The sequence below is a fragment of the Callithrix jacchus genome, chromosome 10 (assembly GCF_049354715.1).
Source record: "Callithrix jacchus isolate 240 chromosome 10, calJac240_pri, whole genome shotgun sequence".
Taxonomy (NCBI): domain Eukaryota; kingdom Metazoa; phylum Chordata; class Mammalia; order Primates; family Cebidae; genus Callithrix; species Callithrix jacchus.
This window is the reverse complement of record NC_133511.1, coordinates 45,441,924-45,465,858: the sequence shown is the minus strand read 5'-3', so window position 1 is coordinate 45,465,858 and position 23,935 is coordinate 45,441,924. Positions and strand designations below refer to the sequence as shown.

The following is a 23,935-nucleotide window of genomic DNA, read 5'->3' as shown; positions in this document are numbered from 1 at the left end:
TTCAGAAAAGTATATATAGTGGAAGATATGGTAAGTGGTGTATGAATTGTACACACAAAATGTTTTGTCAGATGAGGCTGCAGGAACCTTCACTTAGTAGGTCTTCAGAAGCCTGTGGAATTGGGCAATCAAAAACACAAGGAACGAAAGGGCCAGATGAAAATGGATCCCAAGAACAGGTGTAAAAAGTGTAAAGTTGCTGTCTCGTCCTTGAAAGGTTCGAGCATCTCCATTTTATTCCAGTGTCAGCCAAGATAGGATATAGGCATAACTCATGGCGGTGCTGCCTGCTGAGTCAGAAAGCTCACCTAGCTGCAAGTTCTGAAATCACTAGCATGTTCCAACTTGCCAGTGTCATCACTGAACTCAGGATTGAATACCCCCAGGTGCAGAATGACAGGAAATAGCATTGGGTGTCTTCTCACTCAGGACCAAATCAATTCTATGATTAAGCCTGCTTTTTGGCACCAGCTAGTTCTCAGAATGCTGTCAATATGCCCAGGATTTATGAACATGGGCCAAACTCCTAATTAAAAGAACACAACTTCTGAGAGTAAGAATTGGAAGTTGTTGGTCATAATTCTAAATCCATACCTGATGTGACATTTACATAGATCATTTTAACCTTAATTTCCATCTCCTCAGTTATTGTGTTGTTAAATATTCACTATGCACTTCCCATCTCTTCAAGGCTGCCAACTACCAATCTATAAAGGACTCTGAAATCTTTATGACAAAGTTACTCCATAGAGATCTATAATAAGAAAGTTTTTTATTTATTCACACATACATAAAGTACACATACATATATACATATATACCTAATTTCTCTATTATAAATGTAATTGATGCTTATTGTAGAAAACTTAAAAAATATAGAAAAGAATAAAGAGGAAATTGCCATTCTTTTATATAGATAAGCATGCTTAATGCTCTAATTATTTCATTCCTGCCTTTCTTTCCTGGATAGATAAACAGACGACATTGTTATGATAATGTTGTATATAATTTTTGATTCTGGATTTTTCACTTGACTTATGGAATAAGAATTTCTTCATGGTAACAAAAACTCTTTTTTAAAAAATTTGATTTATTTTATTTTTAATTTTTACTTTAAGTTCCAGGATACAAGTGCAGAACATGTAGGTTTGTTATGTAGAAACGTGTGCCATGGTGGTTTGCTGCACCTATCAATCTGTCATCTAGGTTTTAAGCTCCAAATGCATTAGCTATTTGTCTTAATGCTCTCCCTCCCCTTATCCCCACCCCCCAACTTGCCCCTGTATGTGATGTTCCCCTCCCTGTGCTATGTGTTCTCATTGTTCAACTCTCACCTATGAGTGAGAATATGTGGAATGTTTGTTTTTCTTTTCCTGTGTTGGTTTGCTGAAAATGATGGCTTCCAGTTTCATCCACATCCCTACAAAGGACATGATCTCATTCCTTTTTATGGCTGCATAGTATTCCATGGTGTATATGTACCACATTTTCTTTATCCAGTCTATTGTTGATGGGCATTTGGGTTGCTTCCATGTCTTTTCTATTGTAAAGAATGCTGCAATAAACATATGTGCAAAAGCTCTTTATAGCCTCACTTCCAATGCCTGAAAATGCAGAAATTATTAAGCAATAACCAAGCATCGAACTCAAAGCTGCATAAGTTACCAAAAGCAGGTGCCCGAGTAGGGTCTTCAGTTCCAAACATCCTAGCCATCATAGGTATAAATGGCAGCCTAGGTGTAAATCTTTTCTGTTCCAGTGCACTTGGAAGATAGGACTAGGGAGGTGGGAGGTACATGCACCTGTAGTTTAAATAGGTTCTCTAGGTAATCTGACTCCACCTCCTCCATCCCAGCTTTGAGAATCACTGGTCTAAATTCTGTGCTCTTTTTTATTTTCCTGCACTCAGTTACGAGAGAAGCAAGCATATGTTGAAAAAGTTGAGAAGCTGCAGCAGGCCCTGACCCAGCTGCAGTCTGCATGTGAGAAGCGAGAGCAGATGGAGCGGAGACTGCGGACTTGGTTGGAGAGAGAGCTGGACGCGCTGAGAACCCAGCAGGTAAGGAACTGGGCATGGGCTGGTGGAGGAATTGGATATGTTCACTCAGCAAATGTATGGAACATCCACTGCGGGCCAGCTGCTGCACCTTGCTCTCAGGATTCAGAGGCAAACAAGAACTCCCTGTCCTCAGTGAACCCATATAGCGACCAGGAGAGGAGGCGAACAGTCCACTCACTGGAGTGACATACATCCTCACAGAGAGAAAGTGGTCACCAGCTTGGGGCTGGGGAGAGGGGAATCCAGCATTAGATGACTTCAGAGAGGAGGACATTTGAGCTGGACATTGAAAGATGAGTTTGTTGGGCATTCAAGGGCAAGAACATCAGAGGTAGAAAGAGAGGATGTGTAAAGGACAGGGCCATGAAATGGCATGGCAGGTCCAGGGCAGCGGGGTACAGGTAGCTAGGGGAGAATGCCGAGTTCAGTGGCTGGTGAGGAGACCAAGGCCACTTGTGGAGGGCATTTGGTCAAGCTGAGAGACTGGGCTTTTCCCTGCAGTCAACAGAGTGCCAACAACCGGGAGGTTTTTAAGCTGGAGAGAAATATGGTGCGAGAGATCAGCAAGAGAGCCCTCTGATGTCAGAGGACCATCCAGAGGGTGAATGTTAAAGTTGCAGAGGCCAGCCTGAAGGTTGTCGGTACAGCCTAGGGTGTAGTGACAGTAAGAACCCGTGGAGTTGAAGGAGAGAGCCAATAATGGGGTGACATTAGTAGGGCATGATGATCTGTGAGTTTTCAGAAGTAAAGGAGAAGAAGGAATTTAAGACCATCCCTAGAAATGATATAAACCACAAGTTCCTATTCCTGCTGCCTCTTTTTTTCTGCTGGTGACAGCTTAGCATGATACTCAGCTAGGAGTAAGCAGAGTGAAACGCCCAGCCTGGGGTTCACCTGCAGCACGGTAGGCAGGAAGAAGACTGGTCAAAGGCTCCTGACCCCAGACGAGCCTGTCCACCTCAGCCAGCATGATGAGCAGAGACCTGTATTATGCAGCTGGTGAGGGGTATGCTCTAAATTGGGATACCAGGGAAATGCAAGGCAGGGCCCCATGGAATTATCTACTGGATAGGACATAGTGGCTGTGGTTGAAACACTTGAAAACACTTGTGCACGTGCACTCAGGCCAGCTCAGCCCTCTCGCAGGGCGGGCCCATGCAGTTCCTCTAGGTGTGTGCACTTGGCTGGAGAAAGAGGTGTTAGTGAGATTGCCCAGAAAACTAAGAAACCCACCGCTGCCTCCCAGCCTTGGCTTGGTGGATAGCTTGTAAGAAAAGGCAGGTTTGTCTGTGGACATCTAATACTTATAACCTGTGCCACACACTTTGGCACAGATACACCCTTCAGCTGTTCTCTGTTGCTCAGTTGCTGAGACCGTCGCTTCCCCAACTTGAAGACAGGCGTTCTCCCTGGTTCCAGATACAGCACTGGCTCACAGTAGACACGGATGAGTCTTTCTTTGGCTGACCAGATAGGCAAATCTTGGTTCTTAGAGCACAGAAAGAATGTTCTTTCCTGGTTAATATGCTGTCCATACCCTACAGTTAGATTACTTACCCTTCGCTCTTCTGAGTGCTATGAAACCAGACTCACCCCCATTATTCCTGTCATTTATGAAGAACAAGAAACATGATGTTAGAATTATTTGAAAAATACCTTAATTGCCACAGAGTATAGTTGATTATATGCACATTCAGTCCCATGTAGGCTCACCCACACAGTTTCCTCAGACAGGCAACAACAACATTCCTGCTGTGCATGAAGGCTGCTGACAGGCTGAGGAGTGCCAGTAGAGGACAGAAATTTCAGGATTGAGGCTCTCCTGGGAAATTACTCTGCCTGCATTTTGAATTTGTGCTTGGGAGCTGATGGCAGACCCCCAGTTGTGTATGGCTGGTGTGTGATCGAAGATGAGGAGACAGTCTCTAAACAGAACTGTGATGCTAGCATCTCTCTAAAAATAACATTACAGTTTGCTTGCTTGTTTGTTTCTAATGAGAGCATTAGTCTGCCTCCTATGATATACATTCAGGGATTATTTTCCTGTTGTTCTTGATATTTATTAAAAAGATAAATACAGGTTGAGTATCCCTTATCTGAAATGCTTGAGACTAGAGTGTTTTGTATTTTGTATTTTCAGGTTCAGGATGCTCAACCTGTATTATTTTTTTAATTTTTTTCCTGTAATACTACTTTATTTTCTAATTTTCCCAGTAGGCATGCATTATCTTATAACCAAAAAGGTTAAAATGTTATTACAAAAAAAAAAAACTCCACTGGAAGCATCTTGAGTTTTTTACTAGTTCCATGTGGCAGATACTATTAAAAGGGCAAAGTTTGTCTAAACTCATATTTGATACCTGTGGGCTGGTCTGGGGGGCAGCTCTGCTGGCCTCACCAGGGATGACTCGGGGTTCACTTGAGAACCTGGGGTCATCTGAGGAACTCAGCCTGTCCAGGAAAGATGATCCAGGGCCTCTCTGATTGCCTCCTCCTCATTCACCCTCAGGCAGCTCATGAATGTGCCTGCCAGTTCTTGGGCAGCAGCCTCGGGAAAGACACCTTCCACGCCACACCCTGTTCCTTCGTCCCTGTGTCTGAGGTAGTTATCTGCCAGCTTTAGAAAGCATGCTGGGGTCACACTGTCACAGACCCCCTGGTCATCTCCACCGTCAACAGGACAATAGACCAACTGCATGGACTCGCCACCTCCCATAGGATGTTATTCTGAGGAGACTCTAAAGAGTGCAGCTTAGAGTTCTTGTTGAATCCAAAGCCCAAATAAGGGTTCTGCCCTCTGACTGATGCCAGGACACAGCTGAGCCTGTCTACTTGGCCCCCTCTAACAACACAGAGCCCTTGAGGGAGCTCCAGTTATTTCTTCTGGAGCTTTCCAGAAGGGCTAGTACACTGAGGATGGGCAGAGAGGCATGGAATCGTGTGTTGATTCAGAGCATGGGCCCCAGGGTTAAACCAACCACAGTCAAATCCTGCCTCCACCAGAAAAGTAGCCTAGAGTAAGTCATTTTTCTGAGCCTCAACCTCCTTGTCTATAAAGAAAGGCAAATAAATTATACTTACAAATAAATTATATTTACTTGTAACTACAAATAAAATCTAAGCAAAGTACTTCTCAGAATGCCTTGTGCTTAGCAATTGATTAAAAACAAATCTCTTGGCCGGGCACGGTGGCTCACACCTGTAATCCCAGCACTTTGGGAGGCTGAGGCGGGCGGATCACGAGGTCAAGAGATTGAGACCATCCTGGCCATGGTGAAACCCCACCTCTACTAAAAATATAAAAATTAGCCGGGCGTTTGGCACGCGCCTGTAATCACACCTACTTGGGAGGCTGAGACAGGAGAATAACTTGAACCAGGGAGTCGGAGGTTGCAGTCAGCTGAGATTGCACCACTGCACTCCAGCCTGGCAACAGAGTAAGACTCCATCTCAAAAAAAAACAAAAAAAAAACAAAAAAAACCACAAATCTCTCTCACTGCTGTCTTCATTGCCATCACTACCTTCAGAGTCATTTGAAGTCTTAGGGTATTTGTGGTGCCCTCTCCCAAATTCCACCCTTACCCCACATTTTCCAGCCTCATTGAAAACAATGTCAACAGAAATGTGGCTTATTGAAGGCAGGTGGAGAGAGAAAGATAGGTTAGGACAATAGAACTAGCAGAGAGAAAAGCTCTTAATCAACAGCTCCTGTTTTATAAGTAATTGCTGCTCTACCGTGGGAGGTCAAAGAGTACTTCAGCATCATCAGAAACTGGGAGGGAAGTGAAAGAGAAAAAAGATAAAAGAGACAAGGGAATTTACTTTTTTTTTTTTTTTTTTTTTGAGACACTTTTGCTCTTTCTCCAGGCACCAGGCTGGAGTGCAGTGGTGCAATCTTGGCTCACTGCAACCTCCGCCTCCCAGCTTCAAGCAATTCTCCTGCCTCAGCCTCCCAAATAGCTGGGATTGCAGGTGCGCACCACCACACCCGGCTAATTTTTGTATTTTAGTAGAGACGGGGTTTCACTATGTTGGCCAAGATGGTCTCGATCTCTTGACCTCGTGATCCGCCCGCTTCAGCCTCCCAACGTTCTGGGATTACAGGCGTGAGCCATCGCACCTGGCCTGGGAATTTACATTTTTAAGAACTCACAATTTTATCTCCTTTACAAAGAGCTCCAATTAAGTTTCACATCTTACTTCCACAGTAGTCCTATGAGTATGAAGAGAGAAGCTTCCTGAAGAATGTTCTTTGAAAGGAAAATGAGGCACAGCCCAAGGGACCAGCCCAAGGTCATATAGCTAATGAGGACATTCCTCCCATGAGAACACACTAAAGGGACCAGCCCAAGGTCATATAGCTAATGAGGACATTCCTCCCATGAGAACACATTGAGGACAAAGATTTAATCTGTAGTGTTCACTGTTGCATCCCTGGCACATGGTAGATACTCAGTCAATACTTGCTGTCTAGCTAGCTGAATCCCACTTGACTGTTAATCTGTTTCTCAGTAGCATACTTACCCATTAGACCAAGCTAACTCTGTACCCTTGAATGTTGACATTCATGCATTTATATAAATAACTCTTAATGACCTGAATTGAGGGGGGCGCTATAAAGAGTTGTCATGATCTCATGTGAGGTTAAAAGGATTCTGTAACAATAAGCCAGCTGAGATGGTAACAGAAGGGATTTAGATAGAAACTGACAAGCAGAGATGGCAGTTTAGTGAGGCCATGGGAGCTTTTTCTTGGAAAGTTTCTAAAAATAAAGGAGCCTCTCATCTCGCTGGACTGGTTCATTTGTTCTCCTGCCTGAGTCTAGGTGCCTGGCCAGATGGAGTTAGTGCCCCTTCTGCACAGGTCAGGTGAGGACAGGTATGCCCTACTGCTCTTTTCCTACTTAGAATGTTGGTCACTGGCAAGATACTGCTTCCTAGAATAATTTATATTTGTAGCTTTAAAAAATTGAATAGAAACAAAATTTGGTTTACAAAAAACTCATAGGCCCATTTATTTTTTCCTCTCTGATAGGATTAGATTCCATCAGTACGGCACAAATGCCCAGCTGTTGCTCTGGCTAATTCCCCAGTCTGTTTCTTAATCTAGGGGATTATGTGGTTCTGGATAAAGCATTCACATACCTCTCACCTTGCATCCAGCTCTGCATTTTACATTTGCAACCACTGGAAAACATGAGGGGAATGTGTACCCCAGGACATAGACTAGCTGCGATGAAATCATTCTCCCTGGAGTACTAGGGAGCCTGGTCCACACTCTGACTGGGCCTCTAACCCTGAGACCCCGAGGTGATCTATCTCTGCTGCTGCTCCGAAGGCAGAACTCTCTTAGAACACCATCTTCTTCTATGTCATGCTCTTTAGAGGAAATAGTGTACCTAATTAAAAGAAAAAGATTATGAGGTATTAACATCCTCAGTTCGTGATCAATCCAGAAAATGGCTTTATTTTCTCTTATTAACACAGATAGAAAGAAAGAGCTGAAAAACAAGCTTGCCTTTTGCTAGAGGTCTTCTGCTTTCATATACATTATCTAGTTTGATTCTCATTCTCAGTCCTCTGAGTGGAGCAGTTATAAATATCTCCCTTCCCTGCATTGCAGTCAGCAAGCATGTAGGTTAGGGCATCTCCCACTTCCTTTGCCTTCCATTTCCCCCGCCAGCCTTACAGGAAATAAACAGCTGGAATCGCTTCATGGAATTCTCAAGAAAGTACCCTAGACCAGGAGGTCAAGACATAATTCCTATTCTTTTGGTGTAATTAACTGCACACCATTAGATAAGCCACTTGTATGCAAAGGCCTTGACCTGTGGAGATAGACCCAGGTTTGAATCCTGACCCTACTGCTGATTAGCTGAGAGACACTGCATCATTAATTTAATCCCTCAGCAACTCCATTTCTCATCTGTAAAACTGGGACGGTATTGTCTGTGTTTCAGAGCTCCATGAGAATTAACTACAATAGAGGAATTTGGAGGTGAAGTAGCATGTTGTGTGAATTGTGCAGGATCTAGGGAACCTCATGTGTTCTGTATGGGCAGTCGTGCAGACAGCATTGATGTAGTTTTGAGCATCAAGATGTTTTTTCCACTCCTTCAGAAACATGGAAATGGCCAGCCAGCCAACATGCCAGAATACAATGCCCCAGCCCTCCTGGAACTTGTGCGGGAGAAGGAGGAGCGGATCCTGGCCTTGGAGGCCGACATGACGAAGTGGGAACAGAAGTACTTGGAGGAGAGCACCATCCGACACTTTGCCATGAATGCTGCAGCCACTGCAGCAGCTGAGAGGTGAGACCAGTGGAATTCTGGTGGTTGTGAAAGCACAGTTTAAAAAAATCAAAACAAACGGTATCCAGAGATGTCCAAGGCCCATTTCAGGAAGCAAGGTAGCTAAAAATTATTCTTAAGTGATTGTAGTGCTAGTAGGAGAGCAAGGTGGTATGACATTTCTGGAGGATGATTTGGCAATATATATCTTCCCTTTGATTCCACAATTCTACTTCTAGACATTGATCTGAAAAATATATAAGTGTCTGAAAATGAATGTCTAAATATCACAGTGTTATTGAAAATATCAATGCATTTAACACAGCCTAGATTTCAACAAGAGGGGGTTCATTTAATAATTTAAAATACATGGCACAGTGGAATACTGTGCAATCACCAAGAGTGATGTCGTGAGAGTATATTTAAGACACCTTTTGATGCCATGTTTATATCATGGGCCAAACAATAAGAACAGATAATCCTCATAGCAGCCCTGAGAGCAGGTATATTGTTATCATCTTCATTTTACAAGTGAAGAAAATGAGGCTTTAAAGAGGTGCAGTTGTTGATTCCTAATCACGCTGGTACTGAGTGGTGGGGCCATGTGTCAAATGGAGATCTGCCTGGCTTGAAAACTGATTCTCACTTAGTTTGAAATTCTTTTCTGCTGCTGTCAGTTTTTACCTCTGTTGCCTTACCTTCTTTTTGTATGTGCACGGCTTATTCTATCTTTATAAGCTAGCTCAAGGTGTGCAGAAATTCACAAAAATACTCCTAAATGTTCTGTTAAAACATACTGTTGTCAAGAGTGAGCAAGGCAGTTTCCTCTTGATGTTAGACTGCTGGATCTCAGCTGCATGCATAGTCGCTGCTCACACACGGGTGGTTGTACAGGGGACCCATCTGGCCCCTCACTGCCACCCACCCGTTTGCTTTCTCCCCATAAGTTATATTGGGCATTTAACTTAAAGTTGCTTCAAATTCAGCAAACATTAGGGTCAATTTATGTGGAAACGATCCTCAAATTTCAAAGGAGCATCCAGAAAATGGGACTTCTCAATAAATAAGGACTATGGTGCTATTTGGATGTCAGGACATGAACCAAGCGAGAAGCGTAAGAGCCAAGGGTGCACCTGGTTCTATAATCCGGTCCACATTGCCTTGGGATGGGTTACTGTATTTTTTTTTTTTTTAATTTTTTATTGGATTTTAGGTTTTGGGGTACATGAGCAGAGCATGTAAGACAGTTGCGTAGGAACACACATGGCAGTATGCTTTTCTTTCCTTCTCCCCTTCATCCACATTTGGCATTTCTCCCCAGGCTATCCCTCCCCACCTCCCCCTCCCACTGGCCCTCCCCTTTTCCCCCAATAGACCCCAGTGTTTAGTACTCCGCTTTCTGTGTCCATGTGTTCTCATTTTTCATCACCCACCTATGAGTGAGAATATGCGGTGTTTCATTTTCTGTTCTTGTGTCAGTTTGCTGAGGGTGACGTTCTCCAGATTCATCCATGTCCCTACAAACGACACAAACTCATCATTTCTGACTGCTGCATAATATTCCATGGTGTATATGTGCCACATTTTTCCAATCCAGTCTATTATCAATGGGCATTTGGGTTGATTCCAGGTCTTTGCTATTGTAAACAGTGCTGCAGTGAACATTCGTGTACATGTGTCCTTATAGTAGAACGATTTATAGTCTTTTGGATATATACCCAGTAATGGGATTGCTGGGGCAAATGGAATTTCTATTTCTAAGGCCTTGAGGAATCGCCACACTGTCTTCCACAATGGTTGAACTAATTTACACTCTCACCAACAGTGTAAAAGTGTTCCTTTTTCTCCACATCCTCTCCAGCATCTGTTGTCTCCAGATTTTTTAATGATCGCCATTCTAACTGGCGTGAGATGGTATCTCAATGTGGTTTTGATTTGCATCTCTCTAATGACCAGTGACGATGAGCATTTTTTCATATGATTGTTGGCCTCATATATGTCTTCTTTCGTAAAGTGTCTGTTCATATCCTTTGCCCACTTTTGAATGGGCTTGTTTTTTTCCTGTAAATCTGTTTGAGTTCTTTGTAAATTCCGGATATCAGCCCTTTGTCAGATGGGTAAACTGCAAAAATTTTTTCCCATTCTGTTGGTTGCCGATCCACTCTAGTGACTGTTTCTTTTGCCGTGCAGAAGCTGTGGAGTTTCATTAGGTCCCATTTGTCTATTTTGGCTTTTGTTGCCAATGCTTTTGGTGTTTTGTTCATGAAGTCCTTGCCTACTCCTATGTCCTGGATAGTTTTGCCTAGATTTCCTTCTAGGGTTTTTATGGTGCCAGGTCTTATGTTTAAGTCTTTAATCCATCTGGAGATAATTTTAGTGTAAGGTGTCAGGAAGGGGTCCAGTTTCTGCTTTCTGCACATGGCTAGCCAGTTTTCCCAACACCATTTGTTAAACAGGGAATCCTTTCCCCCTTGCTTGTTTTTGTCAGGTTTATCAAAGATTGTATAGTTGTAGATAAGTTGTGTTGCCTCCGGTGCCTCTGTTTTGTTCCATTGGTCTATATCTCTGTTTTGGTACCAGTACTATGCTGTTTTGATTACTGTAGCCTTGAAGTATAGTTTGAAATCCAGTAGTGTGATGCCCCCTGCTGTGTTCTTTTTGCTTAGAATTGACTTGGCTATGCGGGCTCTCTTTTGGTTCCATATGAAGTTCATGGTGGTTTTTTCCAGTTCTGTGAAGAAAGTCAATGGTAGCTTGATGGGGATAGCATTGATTCTGTAAATTACTTTGGGCAGTATAGCCATTTTCACGATATTAATTCTTCCTAACCATGAACATGGAATGTTTCTCCATCTGTTTGTGTCCTCTCTGATTTCGTTGAGCAGTGGTTTGTAGTTCTCCTTGAAGAGGTCCCTTACGTTCCTTGTGAGTTGTATTCCAAGGTATTTTATTCTTTTTGTAGCAATTGTGAATGGCAGTTCGTTCTTGATTTGGCTTTCTTTAAGTCTGTTATTGGTGTAGACGAATGCTTGTGATTTTTGCACATTGATTTTATATCCTGAGACTTTGCTGAAGTTGCTTATCAGTTTCAGGAGTTTTTGGGCTGAGGTGATGGGGTCTTCTAGGTATACTATTATGTCGTCTGCAAATAGAGACAATTTGGCTTCCACCTTTCCTATTTGAATACCCTTTATTTCTTTTTCTTGCTTGATTTCTCTGGCTAGAACTTCCAGAACTATATTGAATAGGAGTGGTGAAAGAGGGCATCCTTGTCTAGTGCCAGATTTCAAAGGGAATGCTTCCAGTTTTTGCCCATTCAGTATGATATTGGCTGTTGGTTTGTCATAAATAGCTTTTATTACTTTGAGATACGTTCCATCAATACCGAGTTTATTGAGGGTTTTTAGCATAAAGGGCTGTTGAATTTTGTCAAATGCCTTCTCTGCGTCAATTGAGATAATCATGTGGTTTTTGTTTTTGGTTCTGTTTATGTGGTGAATTACGTTTATAGACTTGCGTATGTTGAACCAGCCTTGCACCCCCGGGATGAATCCTACTTGATCATGGTGAATAAGTTTTTTGATTTGCTGTTGCATTCGGCTTGCCAATATTTTATTGAAGATTTTTGCATCTATGTTCATCATGGATATTGGCCTGAAGTTTTCTTTTCTTGTTGGGTCTCTGCCGGGTTTTGGTATCAGGATGATGTTGGTCTCATAAAATGATTTGGGAAGGATTCCCTCTTTTTGGATTGTTTGAAATAGTTTTAGAAGGAATGGTACCAGCTCCTCTTTGTGTGTCTGGTAGAATTTGGCTGTGAACCCGTCTGGACCTGGGCTTTTTTTGTGTGGTAGGCTCTTAATTGCTGCCTCGACTTCTTGTTATTGGTCTTTTCATAGTTTCAGCTTCCTCCTGGTTTAGGCTTGGGAGGACACAGGAGTCCAGGAATTTATCCATTTCTTCCAGGTTTACTAGTTTATGCGCATATAGTTGTTTGTAATATTCTCTGATGATGGTTTGAATTTCTGTGGAATCTGTGGTGATTTCCCCTTTATCATTTTTTATTCCATCTATTTGGTTGTTCTCTCTTCTATTTTTAATCAATCTGGCTAGTGGTCTATCTATTTTGTTGATCTTTTCAAAAAACCAGCTCTTGGATTTATTGATTTTTTGAAGGGTTTTTCGTATCTCAATCTCCTTCAGCTCAGCTCTGATCTTAGTTATTTCTTGTCTTCTGCTGGGTTTTGAGTTTTTTTGATCTTGCTCCTCTAGCTCTTTCAATTTTGACGATAGGGTGTCAATTTTGGATCTCTCCATTCTCCTCATATGGGCACTTATTGCTATATACTTTCCTCTAGAGACTGCTTTAAATGTGTCCCAGAGGTTCCAGCATGTTGTGTCTTCGTTCTCATTGGTTTCGAAGAACTTCTTTATTTCTGACTTCATTTCATTGTTTACCCAGTCAACATTCAAGAGCCAGTTGTTCAGTTTCCATGAAGCTGTGCGGTTCTGGGTTGGTTTCTGTATTCTGAGTTCTAACTTGATTGCACTATGGTCAGAGAGGCTGTTTGTTATGATTTCAGTTGTTTTGCATTTGTTGAGCAGTGCTTTACTTCCAATTATGTGGTCAATTTTTGAGTAGGTGTGATGTGGTGCTGAGAAGAATGTATATTCTGTGGATTTGGGGTGGAGAGTTCTGTAAATGTCTATCAGGTTTGCTTGCTCCAGGTCTGAGTTCAAGCCCTGGATATCCTTGTTGATTTTCTGTCTGGTTGATCTGTCTAATATTGACAGTGGAGTGTTAAAGTCTCCCACTATTATTGTGTGGGAGTCTAAGTCTCTTTGTAAGTCATTAAGAACTTGCCTTATGTATCTGGGTGCTCCTGCATTGGGTCCATATATGTTTAGGATTGTTAGCTCTTCTTGTTGTATCGATCCTTTTACCATTATGTAATGGCCTTCTTTGTCTCTTTTGATCTTTGTTGCTTTAAAGTCTATTTTATCAGAGATGAGAATTGCAACTCCTCCTTTTTTTTGCTCTCCATTTGCTTGGTAAATCTTCCTCCATCCCTTTATTTTGAGCCTTTGTGTATCCTTGCATGTGGGATGGGTTTCCTGGATACAGCACACTGATGGGTTTTGGATTTTTATCCAATTTGCCAGTCTGTGTCTTTTGATTGGTGCATTTAGTCCATTTACATTTAGGGTTAATATTGTTATGTGTGAATTTGATACTGCCATTTTGATGCTAAGTGGCTGTTTTGCCTGTTAGTTGTTGTAGATTCTTCATTATGTTGATGCTCTTTAACTTTTAGTGTGATTTTGAAATGGCTGGTACTGGTTGTTCCTTTGTATGTGTAGTGCCTCTTTTAGGAGCTCTTGTAAAGCAGGCCTGGTGGTGACAAAATCTCTGAGTACTTGCTTGTTCGCAAAGGATTTTATTTTTCCTTCACTTCTGAAGCTCATTTTGGCTGGATATGAAATTCTGGGTTGAAAGTTCTTTTCTTTAAGAATGTTGAATATTGGCCCCCACTCTCTTCTGGCTTGTAGTGTTTCTGCCGAGAGATCTGCTGTGAGTCTGATGGGCTTCCGTTTGTGGGTAACTTGACCTTTCTCTCTGGCTGCCCTTAGTATTTTCTCCTTTATTTCAACCTTGTTGAATCTGACGATTATGTGCCTTGGGGTTGCTCTTCTTGCAGAATATCTTTGTGGTGTTCTCTGTATTTCCTGCATTTGAGTGTTGGCCTGTCTTGCTAGGTGGGGGAAGTTTTCCTGGATGATGTCCTGAAGAGTATTTTCCAGCTTGGATTCATTCTCTTCATCCCCTTCTGATACACCTATCAAATGTAGGTTAGGTCTTTTCACATAGTCCCACATTTCTTGGAGACTTTGTTCATTCCTTTTTGCGCTTTTTTTTGGTTTCTCATTTAATTTCATTGAGTTGGTCTTCGACTTCAGATATTCTTTCTTCTGCTTGGTCAATTCGGCTATTGAAACTTCTGCATGCTTCGCGAAGTTCTTGTATTGTGTTTTTCAGCTCCTTTAATTCATTCATATTCCTCTCTAAGTTGTCCATTCTTGTTATCATTTCCTCATATTTTTTTAAGTTCCTTTGTTTCTTTGCATTGATTTAATACATGTTCTTTTAGCTCACAAAAGTTTCTCATTATCCACCTTCTGAAGTCTAATTCCGTCATTTCGTCACAGTCATTCTCCGTCCAGCTTTGCTCCCTTGCTGGTGAGGAGTTTTGGTCCTTTCTAGGAGGCGAGGTGTTCTGGTTTCGGGTGTTTTCCTCCTTTTTTCGCTGGTTTCTTCCCATCTTTGTGGGTTTATCCGCTTTTCGTCTGCGTAGTTGCTGACTTTTCGATTGGGTCTCTGAGTGGACACCCAGATTGTTGATGATGAAGTATTTCTGTTACTTGGTTTTCCTTCTACCAGCCTAGCCCCTTCGCTGTACGACTGCTGAGGTCCACTCCAGGCCCTGCTTGTCTGGGGTGCACCTCTAGCAGCTGTGGCACAGTGAGGGATGCTACCAGTTTCTTTTTCTGCTATCTTTGTCCCAGGATGATGCCTGCCAAATGTCAGTCTTTTGGATATAGAGGGGTCAGGGAGCTGCTTGAGGAGACAGTCTGTACTTTTTTGGAGCTCAATTTCTGAGCTGTGAGCTGTGTTGTTCATTCAGGGCTGTTAGGCTGCTATGTTTGATTCTGCTGCAGCAGAGCTCATTTAGAAAACCCTTTTTATCTCAAATGCTCTGTGTTGGGGGGTTCTGGCTTTATTTTTCGATGTCCGTTGTGGTGTCCTGCCCAGCTAGAAGGCAGACTAGCCACTGTTTGACTGCCGAGGCTCCGCCCTGCTGTTGTGTGATTCGCCCTGTTCCTGCAGGCTCTGCTGTGGTCTCCGCCACGCCCTGCGACAGAGTCTCTTCGTTGTAGCGTGTTGCCTCAGCAACGGCAGGCTGCATCAGCAGTGGGCTGTATCTCAGTAGGGACGGGTTGCCTCGGCAACAGAAGGCTGCGTCAGCAGTGGGTGTGTATCTCAGTAGGGACGGGTTGCCTCGGCAACGGCTGGCTGCGTCAGCAGTGGGCGTGTATCTCAGTTGGGGCGGGTTGCCTCAGTAGTGGTGGATGCCCCTCCCCCACAGAGCGTCTCGGACCGTCTGCTCGGGATAGTTTGAAATCGCGGTTTTGTTTGTCCCACTGGGTATCCCAAACGATCTGTCCCTGCAATCCCCTGGGCTGGCCTACTGTCCAAGTCTCGTTCAGTCTCAAGTCCAGCCCTCTCAAGTCTCAGGTTGCCGGTTCAACAGGGCACCCGGACAAGCGCACCCTGTGGGGATTGCTGGGTAGGGCAGGCCGCCGCTGCCCCGGCTGCCGGCTTCGCCAGGCAGACCTACTCCCTGGCGTCCCGTGTCTTTTTTATACTTGGGAGTTTCCCCGTTCTGTGGGCAACAAAGATCAGTCTGGAAATGCAGCTCCGACTCACCTGTTTGCGGATTCAACGAGAGCTCCAATCCTGGGTTGTTCTCACAGCGCCATCTTGAGTCCTCCACTGGGTTACTGTATTTTTAATGACTACATATGGGGAGGCCTGTTGGGATAGACACGGGCTATTCTTTAAGTTATTCATGGACCCTCAGGTTCCTTACAGAAGTGCGGGAGAATCCCCAATAGTATGCACAGATGTTAGCTCCAGGAATTGGAGAAAGCAGTGCCACCATTCAGGTCTTGGTGTCTGCAGTGGGCGCCACAGCACACTTGCACCAAGAAAGACCTACAGACCCATGTGGAAAGTGACCATTTGGGAATCATTTTTCTGTGCTTCCACGTTGTTATGTGTCTCTATACTTTGACGGGAAACAACCCACAGTGTTCATGAGAGTGAGACTTTGGGAGTGGGGATGGACACTTGAGATGGTGCAGTGAAGCGCCGGTGTCCTGGGTTGAGAGTTGGAGGGAAGTTGCAGCCTCCAGTTCCATCCCTGCAGTATATGGATGGGAACAGAGAAGGCTTTTGAAACATTGGTTGATTTTTCCATAAGTTAAAATGGTTTTTATTCAGCTTTTTGTTTTCTAAGCTAATAACTAAATTACGTCTCTATTTTGAGGAAGAGAGCAGATCATCATCAAGTCACAGAGGGACCTGGCCCTCTTGGACTTATGTGGTCTAGTGCACTGCTCTCCAAGGTTGCCCTGGGAGTTTCCTCCCTGTGATTTCTTTTTTTTTTTTTTTTTTTTTTTGAGATGGAGTCTCTCTCTGTCACCAGGCTGGAGTGCAGTGGTGCAATCTCAGCTGACTGCAACCTCCGACTCCCTGGTTCAAGTTATTGTCCTGTCTCAGCCTCCCAAGTAGGTGGGATTACAGGCATCCACCACCATGCCCAGCTAATTTTTGTATTTTTATTAGAGATGGGGTTTCACCATGTTGGCCAGGATGATCTCGATCTCCTGACCTCGTGATCCACCCACCTTGGCCTCCCAAAGTGCTGAGATTACAGGTGTGAGCCACCAGGCCTGGCCCCTCCCTGTGATTTTAATGGAAAGAATGCTGCACAGGGAGGCAGGACACCTGCCCTCAGGGCTTCTCCCTCCCTTCCTGACTGTGAGTGTGTGATCTGGGACAAGCCCTTCTGAGTGTCACTTACATCACATGTGAAATATAAGTGATGGAAGCAGGGAACCTGACCACATTGCTCTGGCTGAGAACACTAAAGCCCCAGTAGCAGTGTAAATGTGTGACCTTGGAGGAATGACACAGGAGCTTCCATGCGTCATTGTTGTTTCAGCTTCTGTGGGTTAATTAGATTAGATGTCTGTCTGTGATCCTGGGCCCTGATGGTGTGAATGGGCCTGTAAAGTAAGATTCAGAAGTGGGGGAATGAACGAGTCCAAAGCATATACCCTGTAGTGGGCACAGAAGGGAGGATGGGGAGCGAGTAGAGCCACAGAACCCAATCACAGTCACCCACCCACAGGATTCTAGCCCCAGCCTTGTCCTTATCCTTTGTGCAAAGGGAACTGGCTCTTACCCCAGAGAACAGGAGTTCTGTGGGATTTATCCAGTCCCACTCTTCCCCTTCTCTGCCCTGTTTGGAGTGTTGGATGGGTAGTGGGAGTGCCTTGCCACCCTGTCTACTTTGCTTTTACACATTTTCTTGAGCACCTAATAATTCTGTGATCAACTACCCTCCATTACAGACTACCCCTTTTGGGTGGGAGACATAGATTTAGAGAACCTCACATAGTTAGCTCCAATCTTAATGTTCTTTTCAAAGAAAACCTCTGTCATTTCAGCATTGCTTTTTTTTTTTCAATAAGAGAAAAAAGGAAAATGAAGCATTTTTGAGAAAGGTACACATTCTGAGCCCTTACTGCTAGGTGCTAAGTGGCCACAGATGAATTGGTAAAAATGACTATTTCTAGCCATTAGTTTTGTGACATTTCAGCCACAGATGCATGCTTTATATTGATAAGCAATGATTTTTAAACAAAGAAAATAACTTCTGTACACCAACTGGTTTTCCCATCTTTATGCATCTTGATGCTGTTGGTCAGAACTTTTAGAAAGTCAGCTTATTTTTTATGTGTGGGGAAGGTTTTGAAAGTTTTTACAAATTTCAAAGCAATGTAATATTTCTTTCAGAGTTTTCTGTATTTACTGTCTAAGTTGCTTTTCTCTAATTGTGTTTGCTATCCTCACTTGGCGGTTTAAACATGAGTTTTTGAATTTGTTTCCAGCTTCATGTAAAGTCTCCAAAAATAAATTTGTTGAAAATGTTTCTAACCACTAATTTCTATATTGATGATTTTGTGCACCATAGTGGGAATTTATAATTTTACAAATATGTTTTAAGCATTCTGTTTGCTTTCTACATCGTTTGGCCTTTAGTATATTTTCAGTGACACTTTGCATTTTTCTGAGCCACATTCTCACACATGCCCTTTGGTTTGTTTTTATCTTTATGCATCTTTGCTGAGACCTTCTTCGTAAAGACATAGGAAACTTGCAAGAGTATAGTCATGGTTAAGGGCGTGGACTTTGGAGTCATAAATATCTGGGTTAGAATCCATTTTCACCATTCACTAACTGAGTGTTCTTGGAAAAGTCGCCTAACCCTGATTTCTTCATCTAGAAATTGAGGATAATAATCCTTCTTGCACAAGTTGTGAGAACGAAATGAGAGACCATGTTTACCATGCTCTGCTCAGTCCCTGCATGAAGTAAATGCTCTTTAATGTTGATAGCTCTCATTAAAAGGGCCTCTTTTTTGCTGTTTTGGGCTCTTCTGTTAACAAAAAAAAAAAAAAAAAAAGCTTAAAAGGTTTCAGGCCAGGGATGGTGGCTTACATCTGTAATCCTAGTACTTAGGGAGGCTGAGGCGGGTGGATCACCTGAGATCAGTAGTTCAAGACCAGCCTGACCAACATGGTGAAACCCCATTTCAACTAAAAATACAAAATTAACCAGGTATGATGGTGCATGCCTGTAATCCCAGCTACTTGGAAGGCTGAGACAGGAGAATTGCTTGAACTCAGGAAGCAGAGGTTGCAGTGAGCCAAGATCATGCCACTGCACTCCAGTCTGGGCAACAAGAATGAAACTCCATCTCAAAAAAAAAAAAAAGTTTTCAGTATGATTGTACATTGGCATATGAAGTGAAAAATATGTAAAACACTTGGCTACATCATGTCTTACTAATTAAGTACTCATGTAATCAGAGCCATTATTGTGCCTTTCATCTTGAGGTATATCACGTAGATGATGCAATGATCTTATTTTTACTAATCATTGTTAGTTAGGAGTAATTAAATTGTCAAAACCAGTGGCTGGAATAGTTATCAGTGACTGTTTGTTTATAGTCAGACAGATGCTTGCAGTGAAACTGCTTCTTAATCTACCCATGTCTTCCCTTGCCCTCACTGTACCGCCCTCACCTGAACTTGTCAAGGACAGTGTCTGTCTTCGTCTTTCTGCCTGGGACCCGGCATACATTGTCCTGTATCCCAGGCAGGGCCCATAAAGCAAGAAGTGAGACAGAATACAAACATGAAGGAAGACTTCAGCTTGCAGCCTCACTCTCTGAGAGGACCAGTCTCAGTTTTAAATATCTACCGAGCTCCCATTTTACTGTAAAATACTGAATTAGGTACTGTGTGCTATATGGGTGATAAACAGACATAAAACCTAAAATCTGATTGGAAAAATGAGATACAGGACAAGCATGAAAAAGTACAAACATAGAAATACCTACAAACATTATAATAATAATAATAGTGTCCATATGTCAGTCGATTAAATCTCTATGTGCCCAATTTACATATTCATAACATGCCATGCAGCTAAATATACAATGTAGTAAGTAGAAGGTAGAGGGGACTTGATTCTTTTCCTTAGATGCTGCTTAATTCTATCTAGTTTAAGAAGGGAATTGGACAGAATTCAGGAGAGGCAAAGTGGGGGGAGTTTGTGGAGAGAGTTTTAGCAGGGCGCCCTGTGGTCACCTCTCCACAAGCATTTATACCTCTCTCTGTATGGGCATCAGATGAAATTGATAACTGAGCTGAGGAAATGGGGAAGGAAGGCCTTCATGAGCAGGTGGAGATGCAGAGCTGATCTCTGTTCCAATATGAATACCAGTGTCTCCATTCTGTGTCTGCATTGAGACAAAGCAAGAAGGTTTCCTGTGATCAAACGCATGTCCTTGTGTTGTCAGGGACACTACGATTATCAACCACTCACGGAATGGCAGCTACGGAGAGAGCTCGCTGGAGGCCCACATCTGGCAGGAGGAGGAGGAGGTGGTGCAGGCCAACAGAAGGTGTCAGGACATGGAATACACGTAAGGGATGGACATGTGTGGTGCGTGGGGCCTGCCAGCCCATGTTTGCACTTACACTACAGGACTTCCAGAAAGGATTGCTTCTCTGTCTTGTTCTGAAAGGCTATGAGCATGAGGTCTCCAAAAACTCTCCTCCCCAATTGCACCAATGGGTCTGGTGCTGGAGGTCTCTGAGGGAAATTGCATGCCACCTGCAGGTTTTAAGATGGAGGCTGAGTCTAATGACAGAAGAATTTAGATATCTGTATTATTTCTTGGTGTCTATCTCTATGACATTGTGAGGAAAAGGGGAAACATTATATTCCAAAGGTTCAGAGTTTTTGACCCAGAATTTATACATTCCAACCTGAAATAAAGAACATATTTCGCTAATGCACTCTTCTGATGGGCTACGCAAAATTTACAGCAGACTTTTTGACATACTAAGACTAGCCTGACCCCCTTCACTACCTGAGGGCTTGTGAAGCCCTGGGAGCCCTAGGCCTGTTATTTTGCAGATGTGAAAACAGGGCTCAGTAGTTGAGCCACTGATAGATAGGCTCAGTGAGTTACTATCAAAGTTGTGAAAAGAAACTTTTCAGCGTTCTTCCAGAAAAATTATCTTCTACCAGAGAACCTGTCCATCTTGGTTCTTTTTTCTTAGAAAATAGGGCAATTGACTTTAGTTGAAAACTCACACTGTTTGAGGCTTTAGAATTTTTATGCTTCTCTATCTCCCACCCTACCCCCGACACCCTGCACCCCCCCCCCCCGCCCCAGTGCTAAATCTTCTACATATGGTCCCCAGCCTACTGGTCCAGGAACATGACCACAGTCATTCTAACTGTACCTCCCGAAGTCCTAGTTTCCCAAGGTGCCAGAGAAGCGTACCCTTTTGATCTATTACAAAAGATCTGTCTTTACATTATTTGGAGATGATCATCGTTTGAAGACTCGTACTGCACTTCATCCTCTTATCCCTAAATTACACTTAAAGTCCTTGGGACAGTCTTAGAGAAGTGTTTCAAGTTTTTCCAACCAAGTGGCTTTTTATTAAGACTGTTTTGTTTTGTTTTACAGTATTAAAAATCTCCATGCCAAAATCATAGAGAAGGATGCTATGATTAAGGTCTTGCAGCAGCGATCTCGTAAAGATGCTGGGAAGACAGACTCCTCCAGCCTACGTCCTGCCCGCTCCGTTCCATCCATAGCCGCGGCTACTGGGACACACTCTCGCCAGACCTCTCTTACCAGCAGCCAGCTGGCTGAGGAGAAGAAGGAAGAGAAGACCTGGAAGGGGAGCATAGGTGAGTCACCACACCTCTGTTAGATGAGAATTGGAAAAGCAAGAGCGGACAGCTTCCCTGCCACTCATGGGACACAGAAATGTCCCTGAATAGTTCCTGGTCTCAGTTTACTTATTTGTGAAGTGGGGAGGGAAATCAGTCATACTTCAGCTATAGAAATTCACTGAGATATGTGGAAGCATTGTGTAAATTCTAAAGAGTGCACCACTGGAGTAGCTCTTAGCCATGGGTTGACTCAGATCATAATTATCTATTATTGTTGTAAGTTGAGGTGACCCTTATAACACAAAAGGCTCTCATGGAAAAGCCTAGGGACATCACACCTCTGAACTTGGCTCTGCTCTAGACCAGATGTATGATGGCTCCACCTCTGCTTCCATGTCTAGAAAGGGAGGACAGTGTCTACCTGCTTTACCCCATGGAGCATGGCAGGGAAGACTGGGATAATGGGGAGAGCACACTGGAAGAAGTGCTCTCTTGCATAAGGCAGTAGGGGTGGGGGGGTGGTAAGTTTTTGCTGTATTGTTATTGCATGGGTGGAATTTTGAGGATCATTCCCTAAGTGTAGTTTTAGCCAGGAGTAGGTTTTCTGGGGGCAGGTGTGCTCGTTGCCTGGCTGGGCTAGCAGAGCTGGAGGGGAAGCAGGCAGCATGCCCACGCACAGGTCCTCCCCACCCTTCCCCTGCACTCTGGCCTCTCCAGGGGTCTGGCCCTTCTTTGATGCATTTCCCTGGGTCAGCTTGTATTTGTGTTTCTCTGTGGAGCTGAGAGCCGATTGTCCTCAGCATAAGACCCCATAGGAGACTGGCTGCTCTGGGCCAGAGGGGATAAAAGCCTCCATATGAACCCCACAGAGTTGGGGGGATCAAAGGCTCCCAGCCAGAATCTCTGTTTGAAGTCCCTCCACTGGTGGCTTCAACAGCACCTGCCCTCAAAGGAAATGCACTTCAAAAATGATGTGTGTGGACAGCAGCTGAGATCATCAAAGACTGTCCCAAGGACATTTAGCTTCCAGCCCAGTGAGAGAGCTGGGAGACAGGCCTGGTTAAGGAGTTTGAAATTTGCTCAGCTGTGATAGAAACCTCCCTGGGAGCCACCTATTTGTGACATGCAGCCAGGCAGGCATCTCTGGTGTCTATGCCTGTGTCCCCAAGGACCTGGCATGTCTAACCCAGGCCTAGGAGCCAGCGGACTTGTCTAAAGGAAGAGCTGCTATGTTCCCCACACTGATATTCCTCCTCATTGTTGTCATTGGTGTCCACATGTCACAAACACAGGGAGAGACTTGCTGAGGGGATGAGGCAGGTTCATGAGTGACTGACTGCAGAGTTCTCTCCATGTTGTCACCATTGCTTACCCGATGGGCTCTGGAAGGAGGTGGAGGTGACAATGGATATCTTCCTGATTGTCCACAGGCTCCCAGGAGCTATGGTTGGCTAGTGACTTATTCAGCCTGTCATCCCCTACAAGGATATCCTGCAAACTCTGATGTCTCCACAGGCTGGGTGATGAAGTGGAAAGAGCATAGGTTGGACTCCAAAGTCAGACACAGCTGGGTTTGAATCCCATTTCTGCTCCTTCTTAGCTGTGAGATGCCAGTTTTTCTGAGCTTCCATTTCCTTCTCTATAAGACAGACAATAAGGCCTGCCTCACAGGAATGCCGTGCAGTATGAAGTGAGATGATGTGAGAAGCACAGACAAAGGTTTTTGCTGTTCACTGTTGTCTGTGGGCCAGTGGCACCAGCACCACTGGGGAGCTTCTTAGAAATCCAGAATCCCAGGCCTTGGCTGCTGGATCAGGTCTTCCTTTTTTTTGAGACGGAGTTTTGCTCTTTTTACCCAGGCTGGAGTGCAATGAGGCAATCTCGGCTCACCACAACCTCCACCTCCTGGGTTCAGGCAATTTTCCTGCCTGAGCCTCCTGAGTAGCTGGGATTACAGGCATGCGCCACCATGCCCAGCTAATTTTTTGTATTTTTAGTAGAGACGGGGTTTCACCATGTTGGCCAGGATGGTCTCGATCTCTTGACCTCGTGATCCACCCACTTCGGCCTTCCAAAGTGATGGGATTACAGGCTTGAGCCACCACGCCCCGCCCAGGTCTTCCTTTTAACAACATAGCTAAGTCATTGGTATGCACATTGCATTTTGAAAAGCACTGCCTCTGACAAACTGAACTGCCCTAAGTTATGAATGGGCACTTAAAACAGCCCTGGCAAAGATACTTTATGAATTGCTGGCTATCTACAAGATAAGAAAACAAATACTTGATTGTGCTTACCACAGTATCTGTAGGCTGGCATTCTATGGTGCTGGCACTTTCTTGCATATGTTCTGTATTTAAAAATAAAAAGTTATCCTCCTGCCCAGCTTTCCAGGAAAGCTCTGAGGAAAATAGACACCTCTGCACACCACGCTTCCATTTTCCATAGCCAGCATGCCCTCTTCCCCACCCCAGC

General features: G+C 43.8%; 1 protein-coding gene across 11 annotated transcripts in view; it reads left to right on the top strand.

Annotated features, from left to right (window-relative positions):
- The window catches only part of AMOTL1 (angiomotin like 1), a 176,040-nt gene that overhangs the window by 144,115 nt on the left and 7,990 nt on the right, over positions 1-23,935 (top strand). For all 11 annotated transcript variants that reach the window (XM_035265226.3, XM_035265229.3, XM_035265223.3 and 8 more), the window contains 4 exons: positions 1,910-2,059; positions 8,180-8,370; positions 20,064-20,189; positions 21,249-21,475. In XM_035265226.3, the coding sequence (XP_035121117.3) occupies positions 1,910-2,059; positions 8,180-8,370; positions 20,064-20,189; positions 21,249-21,475 (694 nt within the window). The remainder of the gene's footprint in view (positions 1-1,909; positions 2,060-8,179; positions 8,371-20,063; positions 20,190-21,248; positions 21,476-23,935) is intronic.